The 24,057-nt window shown below is 41.1% G+C and overlaps 1 protein-coding gene across 3 annotated transcripts in view; it reads left to right on the top strand.

The window, feature by feature from the left end:
• The window catches only part of WWP1 (WW domain containing E3 ubiquitin protein ligase 1), a 180,594-nt gene that overhangs the window by 55,355 nt on the left and 101,182 nt on the right, over nt 1–24,057 (top strand). The window contains exons 3-5 of one of the 3 annotated variants that reach the window (XM_073330653.2): nt 18,089–18,227; nt 18,585–18,671; nt 21,008–21,132. In XM_073330653.2, the coding sequence (XP_073186754.1) occupies nt 18,089–18,227; nt 18,585–18,671; nt 21,008–21,132 (351 nt within the window). The remainder of the gene's footprint in view (nt 1–18,088; nt 18,228–18,584; nt 18,672–21,007; nt 21,133–24,057) is intronic. The other 2 variants (XM_073330655.2, XM_073330654.2) reach the window with 2 other exon arrangements.

Below are 24,057 nucleotides of genomic sequence, written 5' to 3'. Positions count from 1 at the left end.
CACATAAATATCCCAGAGCTCATGGCAATGCCTGTGGAATTAGTACATCTGTCATCAGATCACTCCAAAAGCCATACATCCGTTAAGATTGCAGAACACATTAACAAATCACCTGAGGAGGCAATTTTTATACAACTCCAAGTGGCAGTAAAGGATTCTGTTATTCAGAGGGTTTTTCATAGGTGGAGTCACCCGAAAGTAATATTTGCCACAGACATACTTTTTGTTTATCATTCTTGGGCAGAGGGCGGGACTAAGCACTATATCATCCTCGGATGTATTCCTTGTCTCTTGGGCACCTGGAGTAATGTACGTGAATTTAGGAAATTCAGGCAAGAGGCTGATATAATGATCCTCATAGCACCAGTTTGGTCCAGGCAATTCTAGTACCCAAATCTCTTGAGGCTCTTGGTTCAATCTCCAGTAACACTTCTTGTGGCTCCAGACATAACTTCCCAGAATGGGACCTTCTAACATCCAAAGCCTGGATGCTGGTTGGTTAATTACAGTAGAGAGATTTTGATCTAAAATGTTCTGAACAGTCTCATCCAAAGCGGGAAAATTTCTGCAAGAGGATTTGAGTAGTGAAATGGAAAAGGTTCTCCGTCTGGGCAGAATAACGTCACCCCTCTCTCACAGAGTCTGATGTTCCTCATATTTTGGATGACTTCCTGTCATTGAAAAATTCAGGACTTTTGATCAGTTCTATAACAGTGCACCTGCTGATTATATCAGTCTACTCTCCCCCTGTCCAAGATCACTTGGTATTTTTCATAGTTGGATTCCCTATGGATTTAATGTATGTATTCCCAGTGCAGGAACCCCCTCTGTTATGGAATCACAGTGTGGCTCTAGCTGGGTTGATTGAGTCCCCCTTTTCTAGTTTTTGGCATCATGCTTCTTACATATCTGCCAATGCAAACAGGCCTCTTAGTGACAGTTATTTCAGCCTGCAGGGTAGGTAAATTATAAGCACTCATGGTGGACCCTTTTTATACTATTTTCTGTAAAGACAAGGTCATGTTCACACCCTAGCTTACATTTCTTCCCAAACTGATTTCCAACTTCCACTTAAACTTGATTATACTTACCCTGTTTTCTTTCCTAAGCCCTACTCTAGCCAAGGGGGATTTAGGAGGTCACACCTTGGATGTACTCAGATACTTGTCATTCTACCTGGGTAGAACTAAATTCTTTCCCTGAAACTATTTACTGCCTTTGCAAAGAGAATGAAGGTTCAAGCGATGTCTTCCCAAAGATTATCAAAATGGGTCTTGGATTACTTTAAACTCCTGTTATCGGCTAGTTAGTTTAGAACCTTCTGGGCAGATCAAGCCTCTTTCCACTTGAGCACAAGCAGCTTCTGAGGCTTCTTTTAGAAATGTTCCTACCTCCAATACATGTAGAGCTGCTGCTTGGGGATCAATACATACTTTTACTAAATATTCTTTTGTAGAGGCATCTAGGTCAGTTGCCTGTTTTTGTACAGCTGTCTTCATCTTTATTCATATAGACACGAATCACCCACCTCTGATATATCAAAGTAAAGCTTGCGAGTCTCGTAGAGTGGAATGTATTTGGGTAAGCACTCAAAGAAGGATTATTGATCTTACAGTAGCTGTGGCTTTTAGAGATGTTGTCCATATATATTCCATTACCTTCCCTCCTTTTCTTCTACTGCAGAGTCTAGTACCACATGGATTCTCTGTTGTCAATGAATTGAGGGTTGGTTGGCCTTACTGCACTTTGTACTCCCTTGGGTGCGGGGCATGAAGGCACTCAAGGTATTGAGTGCTGCCCCAACAGATGCATCTGGCCAAAAAGTTCCAACTGAGTGCATGGGGTACATGCACACCAAAAGTAAAATATATACATAAGGATACCACATCTGGAAGAACCAGTTATTGTAAGCTAAGTGACTATTCTATCATTTAAAAACAAAGTAAATCTTTAGTCTTTTCCTTGCAGAAATAGGTGTCCAAAATGGAAACTGAGGATGCTATGCAAAAACCTACCAGAAGGTTTGCAGGGAGGGCCAGTGAAATTCCTAAGGCTACATGGAGATTCTCACTTCCATACAGACCTTAGGAGGCCCACAGGAAAGTGAGGGGGCCCCTGATCTCTCTCATTCTCACTCTTTCCCAAGCTAAGGCATAACTAAACGAAAAGATTATTTTGAATAACAAATCAGCCATACTTAAGGCTAAGATGTAGTCACAGGTATTTTTGGTAAAAGTCATGGACAGGTCATGGGCAATAAATAAAAATTCATGGCCCGTGACCCGTCCATGACTTTTACTAAAAATATCTCTGACTAAATATATCTCTGACTAAATCTCTACTTCTGGGGACCCCAGCTGGGGGGCGGGGAGGGCTGCTCCAATGCTGGTTGACTGCCCCTGGCCACGGTTCCTGGGGAACCACTCTCCAGATGGCCTCCAGCTGCCCTGGAACCACTGCTGCTCCGGCGGTTCCCAGGCACCCCCCAGGCCACTGCTCGGGAGCTTCCCAGAGTCAGCCACACTGGCTGCTGTTCCAGCCGTCCCTGGAGCCATCTGCCTGGGGCCGCCCGAGCAGCAGCTGGTGCGGCTGGCCCGGGGCAGTCCCAGGGACCAATGCTCAAATGCTCCGTGGGGCCTCCCCCAAGGACCGCTGCTTGGGCGGTCCCCGGAGCCAGTCGCACCAGCCGCTGCTCAGGCGGTCCCCACAGCCAACTGCCCAGGGCTGCCCAAGCAGTGGCCAGTGCAGCTGGTTCTGGTTTGGCCCCCAGGACCAATGCTCGAGTGGTCGATGGGACCAGCTGCACCAGCCACTGCTCGGGCGGTTCCCAGAGCTAGTTGGCCCCGAGCCTTCTGAGCAGTGATCAGTGCGGCTGGCCATGGGGGCTGCCAGTCATGCCAACTGCTCGGGTGGCTCTAGAGGCAGCCACACCAGCCTCTGCGGAAGTCACAGAAAGTCATGGAATCTGTAACTTCTGCTACCTCCGTTAAAGAATCGGAGCCTTAGCCATAATCAGTCTTCCACAGGCATATAAGTTTCAAACAGCAGCAGAACCACTGAGATTTCACTGCACATGAGAAAAAAGTCCACAGGAAGACTATGCAGGGGTAGTCTACACCCCAAATATTATAGCAATAATGACCTTCCATAAAAGGTTAGATTCTGAATCTGTTCTTCATCCATTGGATGTATTCATTTCCTCTGTAAGTTATGCATACACCATCAGAACTTTGACAGTGGTGTCCATCAAGATTGTGTGCAGACCCTGCTTAATTTCATGTGCCCCACCTCCAAACTTATTATATTAGGGAGCTTAGCCACAGCTGTCACTCAGTTCCTTCCGACTACCATAGACCTTGAGCAAGAACTCAGTGGTGTTAAGTTACCCTGTTGCGTCCCATGTAGGGAATTTCTAGGTATGTCTTTTTCATTTTAACTAATTAGCTAGTTTGTCTAATTTTAATAGTGTTAAAAGATGGCAATAAATGTGCCCACAACTTGAGCCTTGTTAGGCCTTTTTTCTTTGAGCCTCTCCTGCTTAGGGTTGGGCCTTCCTTCTTGTTTCAAGGCATGTACGAAGTCCAGTATTAAACCATGTCCTTTCAGTGAGGTCACCATGTCTTGGTTGAAACGAGTGCAGTATCTGCTGATTCAGCTGGGGCAGAGGCATGATCCTGAATGCTGCTCCATATGTTGGGCTTTTTCCAAATGCACATGTTGAATTCAAGAGCTACCTCAAACTGCAACTGTTGGAGGGAGCCACGAAGGCCTTTTTTCCCAGTACCAAGCATTTGAGGATCTTGGTGATTGAGGCCTTAATCCCAATGTGTCAAATCTGATGCCAGCAGTCAAGATGGCTCCAGGCTTGAAGAAAACTCTGATGTCTTAAACACTCTAGAACTTTAGCCAGTACAGGAGCCACTAAAGGCAAGGGTCATTTCAGACAGCTTTTGAGAAGTTCTTCGAACTGGTGCCACTTTCTTAAATCTAGCATTTAAGCTTGGAAAGGGGCCAGTTTTATCATAGCAACACTGCATCAGTTTCTTTATGGAGTCTGTGACGGGTTCGATCACAGAAACCCCTTTGGGACTGCCACCTGATGTGCTGACACTACCTCTGAGCCCGTTTTCTCTGCCAGTTTGGGCCTCCAGAACCCTGCCTTGTTGAGCCAGACATGCCAGTCTGCTCCAACACAGACCCAGAGTCTGAACCACGCGCCCCAGAGCTGCAGACTTAACTGAAAACAGCTTAAGAAGTGCTCCTGTTTCCAGCACCCAGACACCCAGCTCCCAATGGGATCCAAACCCTAAATGAATCCTTTACACTCTGTATAAAGTTTATACAGGATAAACTCATGAATTGTCCGCCGTCTATAACACAGAGAGAGATATGCACAGCTGTTTGCTCCCCCAGGTATTAATTACTTTGGGTTAATTAATAAGAAAAAGTGATTTTATTAAGTATAAAAAGTAGGTTTTAAGTGGTTTCAAGTAATAACAGACCGAACAAAGTAAGTTACCAAGCAAAATAAAACAAAACATGCAAGTCTAAGCCTAATACATTAAGAAACTGATTACAGATAAAATCCCACCCTCAGGGATGTTCCAATAAGCTTCTTTCACAGACTGGACTTCCTCCTAGATTGGGCCCAATCCTTTCCCCTGGTACAGTTCTTGTTAGCTCCAGCTCTGGTAGTAAATAGGGCATTTTTCATGGCTGGAACCCATTTTGTTCAGTTCCACCCCCTTATAGAGCTTTGGAACAAGGCAGGAATCTTTTGTCTTTCTGGGTTCCCATCCCTCCTCCTAAATGGAAAAGCACCAGGTTTAAGATAGATTCCAGTACCAGGTGACATGGTCATGTGTCCTGTGAGACCCCAGGTCTTCATTCTTCCTGGCCTGACTCAAAGGAAGGCTTGCAAGTAAACAGCCATTGACAACCAATTGTCCTAGTTGATGGAAGCCATCAAGATTCCAAACCACCATTAATGGCCTACACTTTGCATAATTACAGTAGGACCTCAGGTTTCAGAGTAGCAGCCGTGTTCGTCTGTATCTTTAAAAAGAACAGGAGTACTTGTGGCACCTTAGAGACTAACAAATTTATTTGAGCATAAGCTTTCGTGGGCTACAGCCCACTTCATCGGATGCATGCAGTGGAAAATGCAGTAGAACGATTTTATATACACAAAGAACATGAAACAATGGGTGTTACCATGCACAGTATAACGAGAGTGATCAGTTAAGGTGAGCTATTATCAGCAGGAGGGGAAAAAAAACCTTTTGTAGTGATAATCAAGATGGGCCATTTCCAGCAGTTGACAAGAACGTGTGAGGAACAGTAGGGGGGAAAAATAAACATGGGGAAATAGTTTTACTTTGTGTAATGACACATCTGCTCCCAGTCTTTATTCAAGCCTAATTTAATAGTGTCCAGTTTGCAAATTAATTCTAATTCAGCAGTCTCTCGTTGGAGTCTGTTTTTGAAGGTTTTTTTGTTGTAATATTGCGACTTTTAGGTCTGTAATCAAGTAATCATTACACAAAATAAAACTACTTCCCCATATTTGTTCCCCCCCATCCCCACACTGTTCCTCACATGTTCTTGTCAACTTCTGGAAATGGCTCATCTTGATTATCACTACAAAAGGTTTTTTTTCCCCTCCTGCTGGTAATAGCTCACCTTAACTGATCACTCTCCTTATAGTGTGCATGGTAACACCCATTGTTCCATGTTCTATGTGTATATAAAATCGTCCTACTGTATTTTCCACTGCATGCATCCGATGAAGTGGGCTGTAGCCCATGAAAGCTTATGCTCAAATAAATTTGTTAGTCTCTAAGGTGTCACAAGTACTCCTGTTCTTTTAGTAGGACCTCAGAGTTATATTTTCATATTTCTAGTTTCAGATGCAAGAATGATACATCTATACAAATAAGATGGCCACACTCAGTAGATTATAAGCTTTGTAATGATACCTTACAAAAGACCTTTTCCATGAAGCATATTCCAGTTATGTTATATTCACACTCGTTAACATATTTTCGTAAAATCACATGGAGTGCAATGTCACAGAATCTACATAGCAGGTGTTCCCTGGCATGATGATTCCCCCTTACAGCCAAGAGTCTCAAGACTCAGCACAATCTTGTGATCTGAATGGGGCCAAAATAGGTTGAGTGTCAGTAGCATATGCTTGAAAATGCCCCGAAAAGAGAGAAGGGAAGACCAGCAAGGATTCCTTGCTAGCAACCACAGAAAAAGAGCTGGATGTAGAGGAGCTGCAAAAGTGCCTTGTGCTTAGAATCATAGAATATCAGGGTTGGAAGGGACCTCAGGAGGTCATGTAGTCCAACCCCTTGCTAAAAGCAGGACCAATCCCCAATTAAATCATCCCAGCCAGGGCTTTGTCAAGCCTGACCTTAAAAACTTCTAAAGAAGGAGATTCTACCACCTCCCTAGGTAACGCATTCCAGTGTTTCACCACCCTCTTAGTGAAAAAGTTTTTCCTAATATCCAACCTAATCCTCCCCCACTGCAACTTGAGACCATTACTCCTTGTTCTGTCCTCTTCTACCACTGAGAATAGTCTAGAACCATCCTCTCTGGAACCAGCTCTCAGGTAGTTGAAAGCAGCTATCAAATCCCCCCTCGTTCTTCTCTTCTGCAGACTAAACAATCCCAGTTCCCTCAGCCTCTCCTCATAAGTCATGTGTTCCAGACCCCTAATCATTTTTGTTGCCCTTCGCTGGACTCTCTCTAATGTATCCACATCCTTCTTGTAGTGTGGGGCCCAAAAGTGGACACAATACTCCAGATGAGGCCTCACCAATGTCAAATAGATGGGGACGATCATGTCCCTCGATCTGCTGGCTATGCCCCTACTTATACATCCCAAAATGCCATCAGCCTTCTTGGCAACAAGGTCACACTGCTGACTCATATCCAGCTTCTCGTCCACTGTCACCCCTAGGTCCTTTTCCGCAGAACTGCTGCCTAGCCATTCGGTCCCTAGTCTGTAGCTGTGCATTGGGTTCTTCCGTCCTAAGTGCAGGACCCTGCACTTATCCTTCTTGAACCTCATCAGATTTCTTTTGGCCCAATCCTCCAATTTGTCTAGGTCCCTCCGTATCCTATCCCTGCCCTCCAGCGTATCTACCACTCCTCCCAGTTTAGTATCATCCGCAAATTTGCTGAGAGTGCAATCCACACCATCCTCCAGATCATTTATGAAGATATTGAACAAAACCGGCCCCAGGACTGACCCCTGGGGCACTCCACTTGACACCGGCTGCCAACTAGACATGGAGCCATTGATCACTACCCATTGAGCCCGACAATCTAGCCAACTTTCTACCTACCTTATAGTGCATTCATCCAGCCCATACTTCTTTAACTTGCTGACAAGAAGACTGGGAGTCAAAAGCTTTGCTAAAGTCAAGAAACAATACATCCACTGCTTTCCCTTCATCCACAGGACCAGTAATCTCATCATAGAAGGCGATTAGATTAGTCAGGCATGACCTTCCCTTGGTGAATCCATGCTGACTGTTCCTGATCACTTTCCTCTCATGTAAGTGCTTTAGGATTGATTCTTTGAGGACCTGCTCCATGATTTTTCCGGGGACTGAGATGAGGCTGACTGGCCTGTAGTTCCCAGGATCCTCCTCCTTCCCTTTTTTAAAGATTGGCACTACATTAGCCTTTTTCCAGTCATCTGGGACTTCCCCCGTTCGCCATGAGTTTTCAAAGATAATGGACAATGACTCTGCAATCACAGCCGCCAATTCCTTTAGCACTCTCGGATGCAACACGTCCGGCCCCATGGACTTGTGCACGTCCAGCTTTTCTAAATAGTCCCTAACCACCTCTTTCTCCACAGAGGGCTGGCCATCTACTCCCCATGCTGTGATGCCCAGCGCAGCAGTCTGGGAGCTGACCTTGTTCGTGAAGACAGAGGCAAAAAAAGCATTGAGTACATTAGCTTTTTCCACATCCTCTGTCACTAGGTTGCCTCCCTCATTCAGTAAGGGGCCCACACTTTCCTTCACCTATGTCTAAACTTGGGATCTCTGTCTTAATGCAGCTTTATTGATGAAATTGTGATTTCTGTGGCATTAAGGGTTTTGGGTTGGGATTTAAATTCCAGAAAAATAAATCAATCTTATTTTCATGTGACTGCAGTTGGTCATTAAACACAGACTTTTTCATATGCTGATGTCCATAATCCTGTTTGTATAGTCTGTAGTCTAGAGCGGAGCAATCTGAAAGATTTGTATGAAGAACATACACATAGATAAGAATTCTAATTCCTACATTAACAGAAGTAAGTTTGAGTTGTTTTTCAAACTCATACGTTTGAGTCAAGAGAACTCTTCCTTCTGTGGAAGTTTTTTCACATATATACACCATAACATCACAAGCAGTGGTGTATTTGGGTTTGCTAGGCCTAATATTTGCGTAATTAAATATTATAGAGAACCATATACAATGAGCTTACTTATTAAGACATTTTGGGGCTGAATTATTTTGATATTTTTCCTTTTTAACCGGAAGACTAATAGTGGTAAGTAGAACTGAGAAAATAATGGATTTTTTTGCTTGAGGGACTGAACCACAAAATCCAGTGGGGAAGAAACGGGCCGGGGGGACCAAGTTCAATTTGAATTGAAACAAATTTTTCCTGAAACTGAAAAATTTGGGTGGGGGGAATTAAATTTACCCAGATGTTTCAGGTCAGTCCAAAACACATTTTTTCATCATTTTGGTTCATTTAGGCAGTTTTCAAGTGGTGGTCATCTTTTTTGGGGGGGAGGGTGTAAAAATTGGCCAAGTTTGAGTTTGAAATGCTGTTTCTAAATGTTTTGACGTAGTATAAATAAAAAGTTTTTTGTTTTTGTTTTTTCCTCAATTTTTGCCTTGGTCTGGGCTATTTGTCTAATGTTATCCATATTTGTGAGTAGTTTTCAAGTATCAAAACAGAATTTTTCAGCGAAAAATCTGTCAAAATTTTTTTTGCCCAGCTCTAGTAACAAGGTGATTGTGAGTAGTATACAATCTTCTGTAGTAGTATACCCTCCTATTGCAGAAGTCACAAAATGATGAAATAATTATTAGGATGAAAAAGGAGGAAACCGTACTGAAAACTGGCAAATTAATCTTGTCTTCCCACTGCTGTTTGCAATATTAATTAAAGTGTATTGGCCAAAAACATAATTGGGGAGAAAAGATAACGAAAATAAATATTTCTGCTCTGTATCAGAGGTGCGGGGAACAGATGTAGTCACGCCTGAGAACATTCTTTTGATTCTACTAGCATCTCAGGAGGATGTTAAACAGCAACTATTAAAGCAGGTTAGAGTTGGTTGAGGAGCTTGCTGGACGTCTTGGAACACTGGGGACGCTACAAAAGACTGGAAAAAAGCTACAGTTGTGCCAGTGTTTAAAAAGGATAAATGGGATGACCCTGACCTGGGTAATTATAGGCTTGTCAGTCTGACCTCAATTTCAGGCAGGATAATGGAGTGTCTGATACAGGACTCAATTAATAAAGAATTAAAGTAGAGTAATATAACTAATGCCAGTCAAGCTGGGTTTATGGAATATAGTTTCACAGGATATAACTAGATACTTTTTTTTATGGGATTACAAGTTTAGTTGATAAAGGTGATAATGGTGTTCTAATATACTTAGAATTCTGTAAGGGATTTGACTTGATACTGCATGACATTTTGATTTAAAAAAAAAAATCCCAGAACAATATAAAATTAACATGGCACACATTAAATGGGTTAAAGCTGGTTAACTGATAGGTCTCAGAATGACAGGTTTCAGAGTAACAGCCGTGTTAGTCTGTCTTTGCAAAAAGAAAAGGAGTACTTGTGGCACCTTAGAGACTAACCAATTTATTTGAGCATGAGCTTTCGTGAACTACAGCTCACTTCATCGGATGCATACCGTGGAAACTGCAGTAGTAGGTCTCAAAATGTAATTTTAAAAGGAGAATCGTCATTGAGCGAATGTGTTTTTAGTGAAGTCCTGCAGGAATTGGGTCTTAGCCCTAGACTATTTAAACATTTTTATCATGATTTGGAAAAAAACATCAAATCATCACTGATAAAGTTTGCAGGTGACACAAAAATTGGGGGAATGTGCAAGAATGAAGAGTTCAGATCACTGAGCGATCTGGATTGCTTGGTAAGATGGATAGAAACAAACAGTATGCTCTAGGAATTATTTTGGGCAAGTTCTAAAAAACATATGAATGGCCAGACCAATGGCGTGTCTAGCCCACTATCCTGTCTTCTGACAGTGGCCAATGCAAGATGCTTGAAAGGGAATGAACAGCACAAGGGCCATCATCCAGTGATCCATCCCCAGTTGTCCAGTCCCGGCATTTGGCAGTCAAAGTCTTGGGGACACCCACAGCATGGGGTTGCATCCCTGATCATCATGGCTAATAGCTATCCTCCATGAACTTTTCTAATTCTGTTTTGAATCCAGTTATAGTTTTGGTCTGCACAGCATCCCCTGGCAGCGAGTGCCACAGGTTAGCTGAGTGTTGTGCAAAGAAGTACTTCCTTTTGTTTGTTTTAAACCTGTTGCCTGTTAATTTCATTCGGTGACCTCTGGTTCTTGTGCTATGTGAAGGGTTAAATAACCCTTACTTTCTCCACACCATTCATAATTTTATAGACCTCTATCACATTCTCCCTTATGTTAGGGAGCTTATTCCTTCACCCACTTGCTTCCCTGGTCCTTCTCTCATGAACAGAGAGCAACAATACCCGAAGTCCAAAGGTGCAAACAATTCAATGTTTATTGGGGTGAACTTCCAGCAAGCATGATTCCAGTTTCCTTCTTTAATGTCCCCCTTCCCAGCTCTGACACCACAGAGCCTTACATCTGTGTCCCTGTTCCCATTCCTGCCCTTAGCCAAACATGATTCCAATTTCCCCTCCCCCATTCTCCGTTCCCATTTCCCCCACACACACACCCACCCACCCACTCACTTCCTGATTCACTGCAGACTATATAGTAAAACTTGAGTTCTGCTTAGCTATACCTTAACCAGTCATTTTCCTGAAATTTAACTAACCAGTCCTAACATATTGTAACATGATCATGTAACCAATTATATCCCAGCACCTTAATTAGTTTACACCCAGCATAATTAATTATACAGCAGACAGAAACAATCACAGAACCAGACAGAGATTATACAGACAAACAATGGCAAAGTGGGAACTATAATGACAAAACAATACAGAAGTGAGGATTTCACATCCCAGCTATTGATAAGTGAGTTCTTGCCAGACAGGATGCTATCAAACTAAGTTTCCTTTTACATCTTCTAGGCACTTCCCTTTCTCTGGAAGTGACAGGCATTATCAGGACAGGATTGTATTCCTAACAGCCCAATAGCACCTTATTTCAATGGGACTAGTTTGGAATGTGAGCATGTGACTGGTCGCTTCCCAGCTTATGGCTGCCTCTGTTGCTTAGCCAGAGATCTCAGCCTGAGAACAGGGCCTCAGACTGTCACAATAAGAGAAGGACCTTACACCGGCAGACAGTGATTTTTATTCTTTCTTTTATACCTCTATAACTAGCCAAGTGATAAGAATACACCTAAATTCTTAGAGTATAGGCCTTTACAGACAGGCCTGAATATCTATGTCCTAACACCTTAGTTGTCTCTTTTCTATGCTGAACAATCCCAATCTTTTTAATCTTTCCTCATATGGAAGCTGTTTTATATGCTGAATCATATTTTTTGCCCTTTGAACTTTTTCCATTTCTAATAATCTTTTTTGAGCTGGGGCAACCAGAACTGCATGCAGTATTCAAAGTGTGGGAATACCATGGATTAATATAGTGGCATTATGATATTTTCTATTTTATTATGTATCCCTTTCCTAATGGATCCTAACGTTGTTAGCTTTTTTAACTGCTGCACATTGAGTGGATGGTTTGCGAGAACTATCCATAATGATTCTAAGATCTCTTTCTTGAGCGGTAACAGCTAATTTAGACCCCATCACTGTGTATGTGTAGTTGGGATTATGTTTTCCGATGTGCATTACTTTGCATTTATCAACATTGAATTTCATTTGCCATTTTGTTGCCCAGTTCACCCATTTTTGTGATATCGCTTTGGATTCTGCTTTGGATTTAACTATCTCAAACAATTTTGTGCCATCTGCAAACTCTGCCACCTCGCTGTTTACCCTTTTTCCAGACTATTTATTAATATATTGAACAGCATTGGTCCCAAGACAGATCCCTCGGGGACATGGCTATTTACCTCACTCCATTCTGAAAACTGACCATTTATTCCTACGCTTTATTTCCTATCTTTTAACCAGTTACTGATCCACAAGAAGACCTTCCCTCTTATGCCATGATGGCTTACTTAGTTTAAGAGCCTTTGGTGAGGAATCTTGTCAAAGGCTTTCTGAGAGTCCAAGTACACTATATCCACTAGAAAAAAGAAAAGGAGTACTAGTGGCACCTTAGAGACTAACCAATTTATCTGAGCATAAGCTTTCGTGGGCTACAGCCCACTTCGTCGGATGCATTCAGTGGAAAATACAGTGAGGAGATTTATATACACACAACATGAAAAAATGGGTGTTATCATACACACTGTAAGGAGAGTGATCACTTCAGATGAGCTATTACCAGCAGGAGAGCGGGGGGGGGGAGGAGGAGGGGGAGGGGACGAACCTTTTGTAGTGATAATCAAGGTGGGCCATTTCCAGCAGTTAACAGGAACATCTGAGGAATGGGGGTGGGGGGGGTGGGAGGGGATAAACATGGGGAAATAGTTTTACTTTGTGTAATGACACATCCACTCCCAGTCTCTATTCAAGCCTAAGTTAATTGTATCCAGTTTTCAAATTAATTCCAATTCAGCAGTCTCTCGTTGGAGTCTGTTTTTGAAGTCTTTTTGTTGTAATATTGCGACCTTTAGGTCTGTAATCAAGTGACCAGAGAGATTGAAGTGTTCTCCGACTGGTTTTTGAATGTTATAATTCCCGACATCTGATTTGTGTCCATTTATTCTTTTACGTAGAGACTGTCCAGTTTGACCAATGTACATGGCAGAGGGGCATTGCTGGCACATGGCATATATCACATTGGTAGATGTGCAGGTGAACGAGCCTCTGATAGTGTGGCTGATGTGATTAGGCCCCATGATGGTGTCCCCTGAATAGATATGTGGACACAGTTGGCAACAGGCTTTGTTGCAAGGATAGGTTCCTGGGTTAGTGGTTCTGTTGTGTGGTGTGTGGTTGTTGGTGAGTATTTGCTTCAGGTTGTGGGGGCTGTCTGTAAGCAAGGACTGGCCTGTCTCCCAAGATCTGTGAGAGTGATGGGTCGTCCTTCAGGATAGGTTGTAGATCCTTGATGATGCGTTGGAGAGGTTGGGGGATGAAGGTGACAGCTAGTGGCATTCTGTTACTTTCTTTGTTGGGCCTGTTCTGTAGTAGGTGACTTCTGGGTACTCTTCTGGTTCTGTCAATTCCGCATAGACACACCCCTGGAACCCTGACCTGGGGTATTCTGTCTGCTACCCAAGATCCATAAACCTGGAAATCCTGGATGCTCCATCATCTCAGGCATTGGCACCCCGACAGCAGGTTTGTCTGGCTGTGTAGACTCCCTCATCAGGCCCTACGCTACCAGCACTCCCAGCTATCTTCGAGACACCACTGACTTCCTGAGGAAACTACAATCCATCGGTGATCTTTCTGATAACACCATCCTGGACACTATGGATGTAGAAGCCCTCTACACCAACATTCCACACAAAGATGGACTACAAGCTGTCAGGAACAGTATCCCCGATAATGTTACGGCAAACCTGGTGACTGAACTTTGTGACTTTGTCCTCACCCATAACTATTTCACATTTGAGGAGAATGTATACCTTCAAATCAGCGGCGCTGCTATGGGTACCCGCATGGCCCCACAGTATACCAACATTTTTATGGCTGACTTGGAACAACGCTTCCTCAGCTCTCGTCCCCTAATGTCCCTACTCTACTTGCGCTATATTGATGACATCTTCATCATCTGGACCCATGGAAAAGAAGCCCTTGAGGAATTCCACCATGATTTCAACAATTTCCATCCCAACATCAACTTCAGCCTGGTCCAGTCCACACTAGAGATCCATTTCCTGGAGACTACGGTGCTAATAAGCGATGGTCACATAAACACTACCTTATACCGGAAACCTACTGACAACTATTCCTACCTACATGCCTCCAGCTTTCACCCAGACCACACCACACGATCCATCGTCTACAGCCAAGCTCTACGATACGACCGCATTTGCTCCAACCCCTCAGACAGAGACAAACAACTGCAAGAGCTCTATCAAGCATTCTTACAACTACAATAGCTACCTGCTGAAGTGAAGAAACAAATTGACAGAGCCAGAAGAGTACCCAGAAGTACCTACTACAGGACAGGCCCAACAAAGATAATAACAGAATGCCACTAGCCGTCATCTTCATCCCCCAACTAAAACCTCTCCAACGCATCATCAAGGCTCTACAACCCTGGTGGGGACAGACTATTGCTTAATAATAATACCACTTTCTTTTACAAATTTCCTTGCTAATTGCAGGAAAAACAGAAGAATTACCTCCAGGCTGTACTGATTTTGTTCTATAGTCAGGCTAGTGAATTATCCCACTCACTGGTCATTTATGAAATTCATGAGGTGGCGTACCTCAGTTTCCCCTCTTGTACAACAGACCATTTTTGCAATAGTTTCTCTGCTGTACCAAGCTTTAAGTTTATTCTCAGGTAATAGCTGAGACACAGCTTCAGATTTTAGCACTGCGCGCGCACACACACACGCGCACACACACACACCCCCTTGTAAGGTTAACCTGTCCCCCTTATTTTCAGGCTTGACTTGTTTTTTCACCTCCCTTTCCTAGAGGGCCATAATCTGAGTCTTCTAGTAGCTTGTTTGCTGACCAGATGTATTCATTATTTGCAGCTCCTTTGTGCCCATCAGCTAGGTAATTTGCATTTACACACAGAGGCTTACTAGCTTGCTTTTGGATCCAAAGCTTTTAGCAGCTCAGACACTGTCTTAAAAGGGAAACATTTTACTTCCACTAGAGTTCTGATTACTTTCCACTTTCATCTCCTGCTCCAAAACACACACAGATCTGAAAAAGAAAGCACAACCTATTGTGGTCCCTTTTGGAGCCCTAATAGGATTTTAATTAAGTACCATGTTTTATTTGCATTTCTTTTACCCCTTCCCCAATATACACTGCACACGTCCTGGGAAAATGCATATTCCTTCCATATAGTTTAACCTCCATAACATTATATTAGCCATAATAATTTTACACAAGGTGTAACTGCCTCCCCCATGCCCACACAGTTTTCATGCACACCCACCAAAGCAACAATCTGATCCCCCAGAGCCACCCCAAGGCTCAGTGTTCCCATCATTCTTCCCCTTTTCCTTTTCTTTTACCACACAAAATTCTTTTGCCTAACATTTCTTGCACTGTGATTACTCTCTTTTACACAACTGTACCCCGATTACACTTCCATCTTGTACAACTAGACACAACCAGGGGCAGCCAAGTTAAGTTCCAATAGAAACCCCTTACATCCTTTATTGATTTTGATTACATTACCGAAAAGTCAAATAATTTTGATCAGATTCTCTCTCTGCCTGCTGCCTGCAGCAGTCCCTCATAGACCATTTCTGTGGGAAAAGGGCCCATTTTCCCTCAGAATAGCTGTAAAGGCTTCTGGGGACAGAAGCATAGTGGTGGTAGTAGCCACTCTACCTGACCCCCTTGGAAAATTTAATTACCAAGCTTCCATCCAATGTGACTGCACAGAGTTGCACATACAGTTACATTTATATAACTGGGTTTTATCATTAAACAGAAACTTTCTTCTTGACATCTCACATAAGTGTCCAAAGTACCCTCCATTAAAACAAAAGAGTGTGGAAAGGCAGGTTGCACTTTGAAACTTTTTTTCCCCCCCTTCTTTCTCTCCACTCCCCCAGGACCAAGTCCCAGCTCCAGTCTCTAAAGGTAGTCTGTTAACTCTGCTTTTGACTTTAAACCCTGTTGTGCCAAATCACCTTTCACTACTTAATTTACTACCCTTCAGCAGCCCTTGCTGAAGCAGCACCAAACTTGAAAGATTACTGGCAGCTTCCCATAATGCTGCCCTTGCTTCAAACCTCTCACAAGCAGACTGAAGTGCCTCCTTTCCATGGAAGGCATTCAGTCCCCATGGGCAGGGACCTTCTTCCACTACCCATATACCAAGGAGGGTGGGCTCCTCAGCCACCCCCTGTCCCTCTGGGTCCCCTAACACTTCCTCCATTTCCTTTTTAATCTCATCCCAGGTTGACCCCTGCACCTGGTATGGGTCCTAGTTCTTCCTTACCCATTTATCCAAAAAATCCTTTACCCTGGCTTGCCAGAACCTGCAACTACCATCATGAGAGTTCGCGATACCTCCTCCAAGCAGCTGCGCGGACTGTTGGGGAGGGGAACTTACAGGCTGCCACTCACCTATCCAATGAGATGCATCTGAGTCACCGGCACCAAGACGTTAGGGGGCTTATTCCTTCACCCACTTACTTCCCTGGTCCTTCTCCCATGAACAGAGAGCAACAATACCCGAAGTCCAAAGGTGCAAACAATTAAATGTTTATTGGGGTGAACTTCCAGCAAGCATGATTCCAGTTTCCTTCCTTAGTGTCCCCCTTCCCAGCTCTGACACCACAGAGCGTTACACCTGTGTCCCTGTTCCCATTCCTGCCCTTAGCCAAACATGATTCCAATTTCCCCTCCCCCATTCTCTATATAGTAAAACTTGAGTTCTGCTTAGCTATACCTTAACCAGTCATTTTCCTGAAATTTAACTAACCAGTCCTAACATATTGTAACATGATCATGTAACCAATTATATCCCAGCACCTTAATTAGTTTACACCCAGCATAATTAATTATACAGCAGACAGAAACAATCACAGAACCAGACAGAGATTATACAGACAAACAATGGCAAAGTGGGAACTATAATGACAAAACAATACAGAAGTGAGGATTTCACATCCCAGCTATTGATAAGTGAGTTCTTGCCAGACAGGATGCTATCAAACTAAGTTTCCTTTTACATCTTCTAGGCACTTCCCTTTCTCTGGAAGTGACAGGCATTATCAGGACAGGATTGTATTCCTAACAGCCCAATAGCACCTTATTTCAATGGGACTAGTTTGGAATGTGAGCATGTGACTGGTCGCTTCCCAGCTTATGGCTGCCTCTGTTGCTTAGCCAAAGGCCTTAGCCTAAGAACAGGGCCTCAGACTGTCACAATAAGAGAAGGACCTTACACTGGCAGACAGTGATTTTGATTCTTTCTTTTATACCTCTAACTAGCCAAGTGATAAGAATACACCTAAATTCTTAAAGTATAGGCCTTTGCAGACAGGCCTGAATATCTATATCCTAACAGTGTCAAACTTGCCCAGGTCAATTCAGTTACTGATACATGTCATACTTAATAGTTTGCACTTAAAAGAAGAGCTGGAAGAGAAAAAAGGAAAGTACAAAGGGGGGAATAAACAAAGAAAAACCCAGAAGACTGATTTTTTTTTTCTCTCTCATAGTAGTTGCACAGAATGCCTATCTTAAAATTTCCTTCCTGTGGTTAAGGGGACATGCCTCATCTATCTTAGCTACATCTAGGATATTGTTGGAAACCATATCGCTGTTACCTACCAAAATGAGTTTGATCTTTGAAATATGATTAGTGCTTTGGTAGACAGTTGGGATGCAATGACTTCAAGTCCTTTCTGTACTTCTCTGAAAGTGTCCTGTGGGTAGACTTTAAAGGGTTCAGTTGAGCAGCTAGATTTGTTCAGCACTAAGCAGAGGTTGAAAAAGAGAAGAAGTCAGGTTGTTCTTCCATGGAATTTCTACTGAATCAAACCTTTAGATAGTAATTTTGTTGTTTTTCAGCAAGAAGTGTGCTCCAGTAATTATAAACAATCAATCTGTTTTTGTTTGTTTGTTAGTTTCTAGTGCCAAACTGAAAAGGAAAAAGAACTGGTTTGGAACAGCCATTTATACAGAATTAGTTGCAGATGGAGAAATCAAGAAAACAGCAAAATCAAATAGTTCTTCAAATCCAAAATGGGATGAACAGTTGACTCTGTAAGTAGAAAAGCTTTTTCTAACTTCGTAAAATATAATTTATTAATCAAACATTAGAGACAAATAGTTACCAAACTCTGCCGTTGGCTGCATACACACAACTTCCTTTAACTTCATTGAAAGTTGCATGTATCTAATGGCAATATTTGCCCTAAAATAACTATTGTTGCTCAGTGTGTATATGAGGTGTCTTGGCAAGTTTATTTCTAAACAGGAGTGGGATATCTTTATATACGCTTGATGCACGACTGTATATCTCTTGCACTGTGGACTCTGTTCAGCTCAGTCCATGCTGTGTAGGAATGCTTACAGGATGTTGCCAGCTGGATGCATCAGTAATCTTGTTCTCACCCATAGGAAAACAGAAATCCTGTTGCTGGATAGAGATTGTTTTGAGGAGGGTCATTCTTTCTTTGTGTTATCCTTCGAGAGGTACAGTCAGAGGTACTTCATCAAATTGAGAATCTTGATATTGCTTTTGACCACAAACATTTCATGGAAAGCCAATGATGTGGTATCTGCCATGTTCTAGGGTGCAGTTAATATCAATGAGAAGTAGAGTCATCACTTGTATTTCAACCCTGAATGCCCCAAAATGCTTCTGATACTTGTGGCTCCGTGTCTGGGACATACATACAGACAGCATCCACTTCATGTTCTGTATGCTGTACAGCTCTGATTCAACCGATCTGAATCCAACAGCCAGCCAGCAGTTATCATAGACACACTTCTGTCTTTATTAGACATGGTTAATGTTAGCAGGTGATCCCAACACAACTCCAGTCCTGAACTTCCACAAACCTGTGTGCTCTGATATGTCCAGCCCTCTCCTGCAATATTCAGAGGAATAAGAAGACCAAACACACCAGTTTGCCACATTAACTGGAGTTGACATTAACTTTGGTACAACACAGCACTGTTAGTTTAATTGTAAAACAAGTTGATTAGCAAAAGAAGGTATGATTTTAAGTGAGTTCAAGTACAAGTGATAAAGTTATAGATGGTTACAAACAAATAAAAGTAAGAGCACACATGAAAAGTCTAAAACTTCATCTAGTAAGTTTTGGTTCAAGACTTTGTTCAAGATGGTCTTTCTCTCCCACAGTCTTCCAGCAAGATAGTGATCGACCTTCTCCTTAGTCAGAGGTCCAAAGGTGCTGGTGTCTTTGTAGGTAAAAGAGATAATTTGGGGGTCTATGCCCCTTTCTTTTATAGTCCAGTGAATCTTGGAAGTGAATTCTTCTGAAGGATACCCCTCAAAGTAAAGGCTATTCTAGCTGTTGGGAAAGTGATATGGAGTCTGGTGGAGAAGGAAGCACTGTGCTCTTTCATCCCCCATTTGTGTTTGCTGAAATGAAAATTGTTCTATTTCTTGCCATCTCTTCTCTCTGCTGTCTTGATGAGTCAGTTTACTACTTATATGTAAAATGGGGTAAACACACACCCCTTTGTTTAGGGTAGTCCTGTCTGATAATTTTTTCCCTGGAAGGGCTGTCTGGTTTTGAACCTGTGCTAATAACATTATAGAGGGGGAATTCATGACTTTATATGTAAAGTTGCAACATACTTTTTATCATGATGATATTGACCAGGGAGGAGTTAGTTTTCAAATGATACCTTACAAGGCATATTTTGTACAAAGATTATTAGAATAATGTGCAAGGTGTGAATCCAAGGGTGGTTTGGGTCACAATATCAAGGTGCTTTAATTTCACAATTTGTGTTGAGAGCAGCTTCACTCATATGGCCTTGTGTAAACACTATAGACCATTGTGATGACAAGCTTACACTGTTGTCATTTTCTTTTAGCTGGGTTTTTAGTAGATCATCTGTGTTACTTACAGTTTGTTGTGAATGAAGCAACATATTTGCTCATTAGTTTGAGTAACCATGATCTATGTTGTCTGCCTATAATAAAGTCATCTATTAAAGAATTACTTTACATTACTTATTTACATTACTTTAAAGAAAATCAATAGAGATAGTTTAAGGTTTTGAACAATGTTGGCCCATGCTGTAGTTGAGATCTTGTTTTGAAGGATACCTATTCTCAGGCTCCTACATTGTCTTTAATTGGCAGGCAATTATGCCTTTGTAGCAGTAGCCCCTAAAGTGCAAAGTTTGCTTCCCAACTCTTAAAAAAACCGAAAACTTTTCCCCAAAAAGTATTTGTAATATAACCACTGTTTTGTTCCATTTTGGTTACCTTGCCTCTTTCCTCCCAGTGGTGTATTTTAGTCTCATCACTTGGCGTGGGTTTTTTTTGTTTTAATTTTAAGAGCATTTTTAAAAATTGTTTTTAATATTGTATATTCTATGTGTGTGCAATTCTTAAATTAATATGTTTGAGGGCATCTGAGCAGTTAATTTCAGTATTCTTGATCAGTGGTGGCTATTCAGCGGTCTCTCTAATGATACAAGCTGAAAATCAAATATTTGTTAATAGAAAAAAATAGGAAGTTTGTATTTAAAATTATGTATGGGGGAAAACGATCTCAATAATTGAAATCTGAGTTTGATGTAAGTAGTTATGTTCCCAAGTATTTTCACACTATTGTAATAACATACCTTAGTCCTGATCTGTGCCTGAAAGATGTTACGTTGATTTTTCTGTTTCACAGTGCTTTTGTGATATAGTTTAAAAAAGAAACCAAAACTTTTCACTACCAAAAATTACAGTAGTTATGGGGAAACTGATTAAAATAGATAATACATTTATAATAGTGAAAGAGGAGTACCTACACCTTAATTTTTTTTTAAAAAAAATATTTTATATACAGGAATGTGACTCCACAGACTACGTTGGAATTTCGAGTGTGGAGCCATCACACTTTAAAAGCTGATGCTTTACTAGGAAGAGCCACTGTAGACTTAAGACAAGCTTTGGAAATGCACAATAGAAAATGTAAGTTTTCATGGATGGCCTATTGATTAAGGAAAAAAAAATAGATTATTTCAGTTATATTAATTTTGGTAGTTTTGATGTAATGACAAAAAATTGTCATGTAATTTAAAACAGACCTTCAGGGCCTGACTCTGAGTTATAGAGAGAGATTTAAATTTATAGTGAGAGAGAAATGATTTCAAATAATAGTATATGATATGGATATAAACTGGTCATTGGGAAGTTTAGACTTGAAATTAGACAAAGGTTTCTAACCATCAGAGGAGTGAAGTTTTGGAATAGCCTTCCAAGGGAAGCGGTGGGGGCAAAAGACCTATCTGGCTTTGATTAAACTCGATAAGTTTATGGAGGAGATGGTATGATGGGATAACATGGTTTTGGCAATTAATTGATCTTTAAATATTCATGGTAAATAGGCCCAATGGCCTGTGATGGGATGTTAGATGGGCTGGGATCTGAGTTACTACAGAGAATTCTTTCCTGGGTATCTGGCTGGTGAATCTTGCCCATATGCTCAGGGTTTAGCTGATTGCCATATTTGGGGTCGGGAAGGAGTTTTGGGCAGATTGGAAGAGGCCTTGGAGGTTTTTTTGCCTTCCTCTGTAGCATGGGGCACGGGTCAGTTGCTGGAGGATTGTCTGCTCCTTGAAGTCTTGAAACCACGATTTGAGGACTTCAGTAACACAGACATAGGTGAGAGGTTTATCGCAGGAGTGGGTGGGTGAGATTCTGTGGTCTGCGTTGTGCAGGAGGTCAGACTAGATGATCATAGTGGTCCCTTCTGACCTTAATATCTATGAATCTATGAACTACTGAAAAAAGTGAGAGGAAACTATTAAATAAAGATATGAGGATATATTTTTTCTCTGATTAGTTACAGAATTTCCATTGTGTAGCAGGATCTATTGCAACCCCCCCAAATGGCCAAACATTTCATGCAACCCCCCAAATGAAAAAATGTTTAGCCATGTACAAGGCTCTCTAGTCTTCCCTGGATTAATAACTTAACAGGCCAACTTTCACACCACTGTGATAGATAGTATTAGACTCCAATGTCGAACAAAATTATTGACCCTTCCTTCAGGATGGATTGATTATAAATCACTGATTTTAAACATGATTTAAATCCGCATGCTGGAAATCTTGATTTAAATAATTGATTTTAATCATGTTTTGCATTTGTACTGCTTAGTTATTTTCTTGAAGGATGATTGATTCTCATTTGTTGGTAACCATTAAAACATGTAGATTTGCAACTAAATATAGACTTCACACTAAATTCAGTGTCTCTCTTTGCTAATGAGGAGGATGCGCTATAGTTATACACATTTATGTAAGCAGTTATATAGCTTATATTATGTTTATTCAAATTCTTAATTTTTACATTATTTTATTACGTTAGAAAACAGTGAATGATGTATTTCTTATTTACTAGATTATTTTTATTTGTGACTTGTGTGAAGCTCTGTTTGGATGGAAATTCAAATTAAATTAAATTAAAAAACAAAACCATCATAAATTATTTTAGTACATAATGAGTTTAAAAGTGATGACTACATAAGAAAGTTTAACAAAAGTTTATCAAAACATGTTTTGCATTAAAACTAACTGATTTATTCAACAAAAAAAGTATCTGTAGTTAGTCAATTGAACAGATTATTTTGGGTCACTGTGTCCTTTAGGATTTTAAAATTTGTAAGTCTCATCCTCTCACACTTGGTTTTTATTCATTGGATGAGGAAAACAAGTTTTCCTGGTTTTTCAACTCCCTGTTGGCTTCTTAGCTTCGAATTAATTAGTCATTAAGCTTAACTAGTTGAATAAAGTGTAATGAAGAAATTATTCTCTCTGCACCAGCAGTAGAGGCTACTGGTGTCAAAAGCTGGTTTAGTACTTCAACAAATTCTGGTTCCAGGTGCTTAGCCAGTGACTTCCACCAGTTCAGTGGTGTGACTTTCTTTAAAACTTATGGTAAACATATACTAAATATCTTTGTATTTAGTTTAAATGATTTTAATAGATCATAATAACATAGTACATTAGTGATTATCACCTACATTTTCTCTTGCATAAGGAAACCTCCCTGATGCCTATTGCCCCTGCCAGAAGAGTTAATGAGCTACAAGATTTTTATGTTGTCTTCTCCTTTTTTAATTTTTTCATTAGAACATGAAAGGGGTGATTCATACTTTTAAATTTCACCCCCAAATGGCATTGAAATCCCAGCTAAACCAATAGCTCAATCTCATTTTTCCCAATCTATAGATGTCATACAAAACCTCAGAATTTATAATGAGGGAAAACTGAGAATGTAAAAAACGTTTCTTTACATTTTTCTTACTTATTAGAAGACATCCAAAGGGGAACCCACCTCTAAGTGGAATGTCTTCATTCGTATTATGAAGATGCCAGACGTGGCTCCATAGTTAGACATGTTTTCTGTTCTGCACTTCGAGCAGAGATTCAACCTTGTTTATGTGTTAAATATACAGAATATCCTCTCCAAAACTTAGTGCTTCCACTTTGAGCTCAGAAAATTCAAGTGTATTCAGAATTGAGTTATAATTAATTTAAAAATGGGTTCTTTAAGTAATTTAGCATGTTAGATTGTTTTTGTCCCAAATCTTAGTAACATAATAGCACAATCTTTAAACTTTCCATATAGAGAAAATAAAATTTTAAAAAAGGCTGATAATACATATCTTAAAACAATTAGAAATATCTTATGGGAGCGTTTGCTTTGGGTTTCTTGTTTAGTGTTTGTGTATGACATTTTTGTAATAAAAAAAGGGAAATTCTAAGACAAAAGGACAACAGCAAGATTTGAAATGTAGTTAAGGCACACAAACAACATTAAAGCTGCCCTGTAAGAGGGGAACTAATGAAAACTATTTTTAAAGATGCAGCTAATCTGAGACCACAAAC

The sequence above is a fragment of the Lepidochelys kempii genome, chromosome 2, assembly GCF_965140285.1.
Source record: "Lepidochelys kempii isolate rLepKem1 chromosome 2, rLepKem1.hap1, whole genome shotgun sequence".
NCBI lineage: Eukaryota > Metazoa > Chordata > Testudines > Cheloniidae > Lepidochelys > Lepidochelys kempii.
Note: the sequence above shows the minus strand (reverse complement) of the source record. Positions and strands in the feature narration are given on the sequence as shown.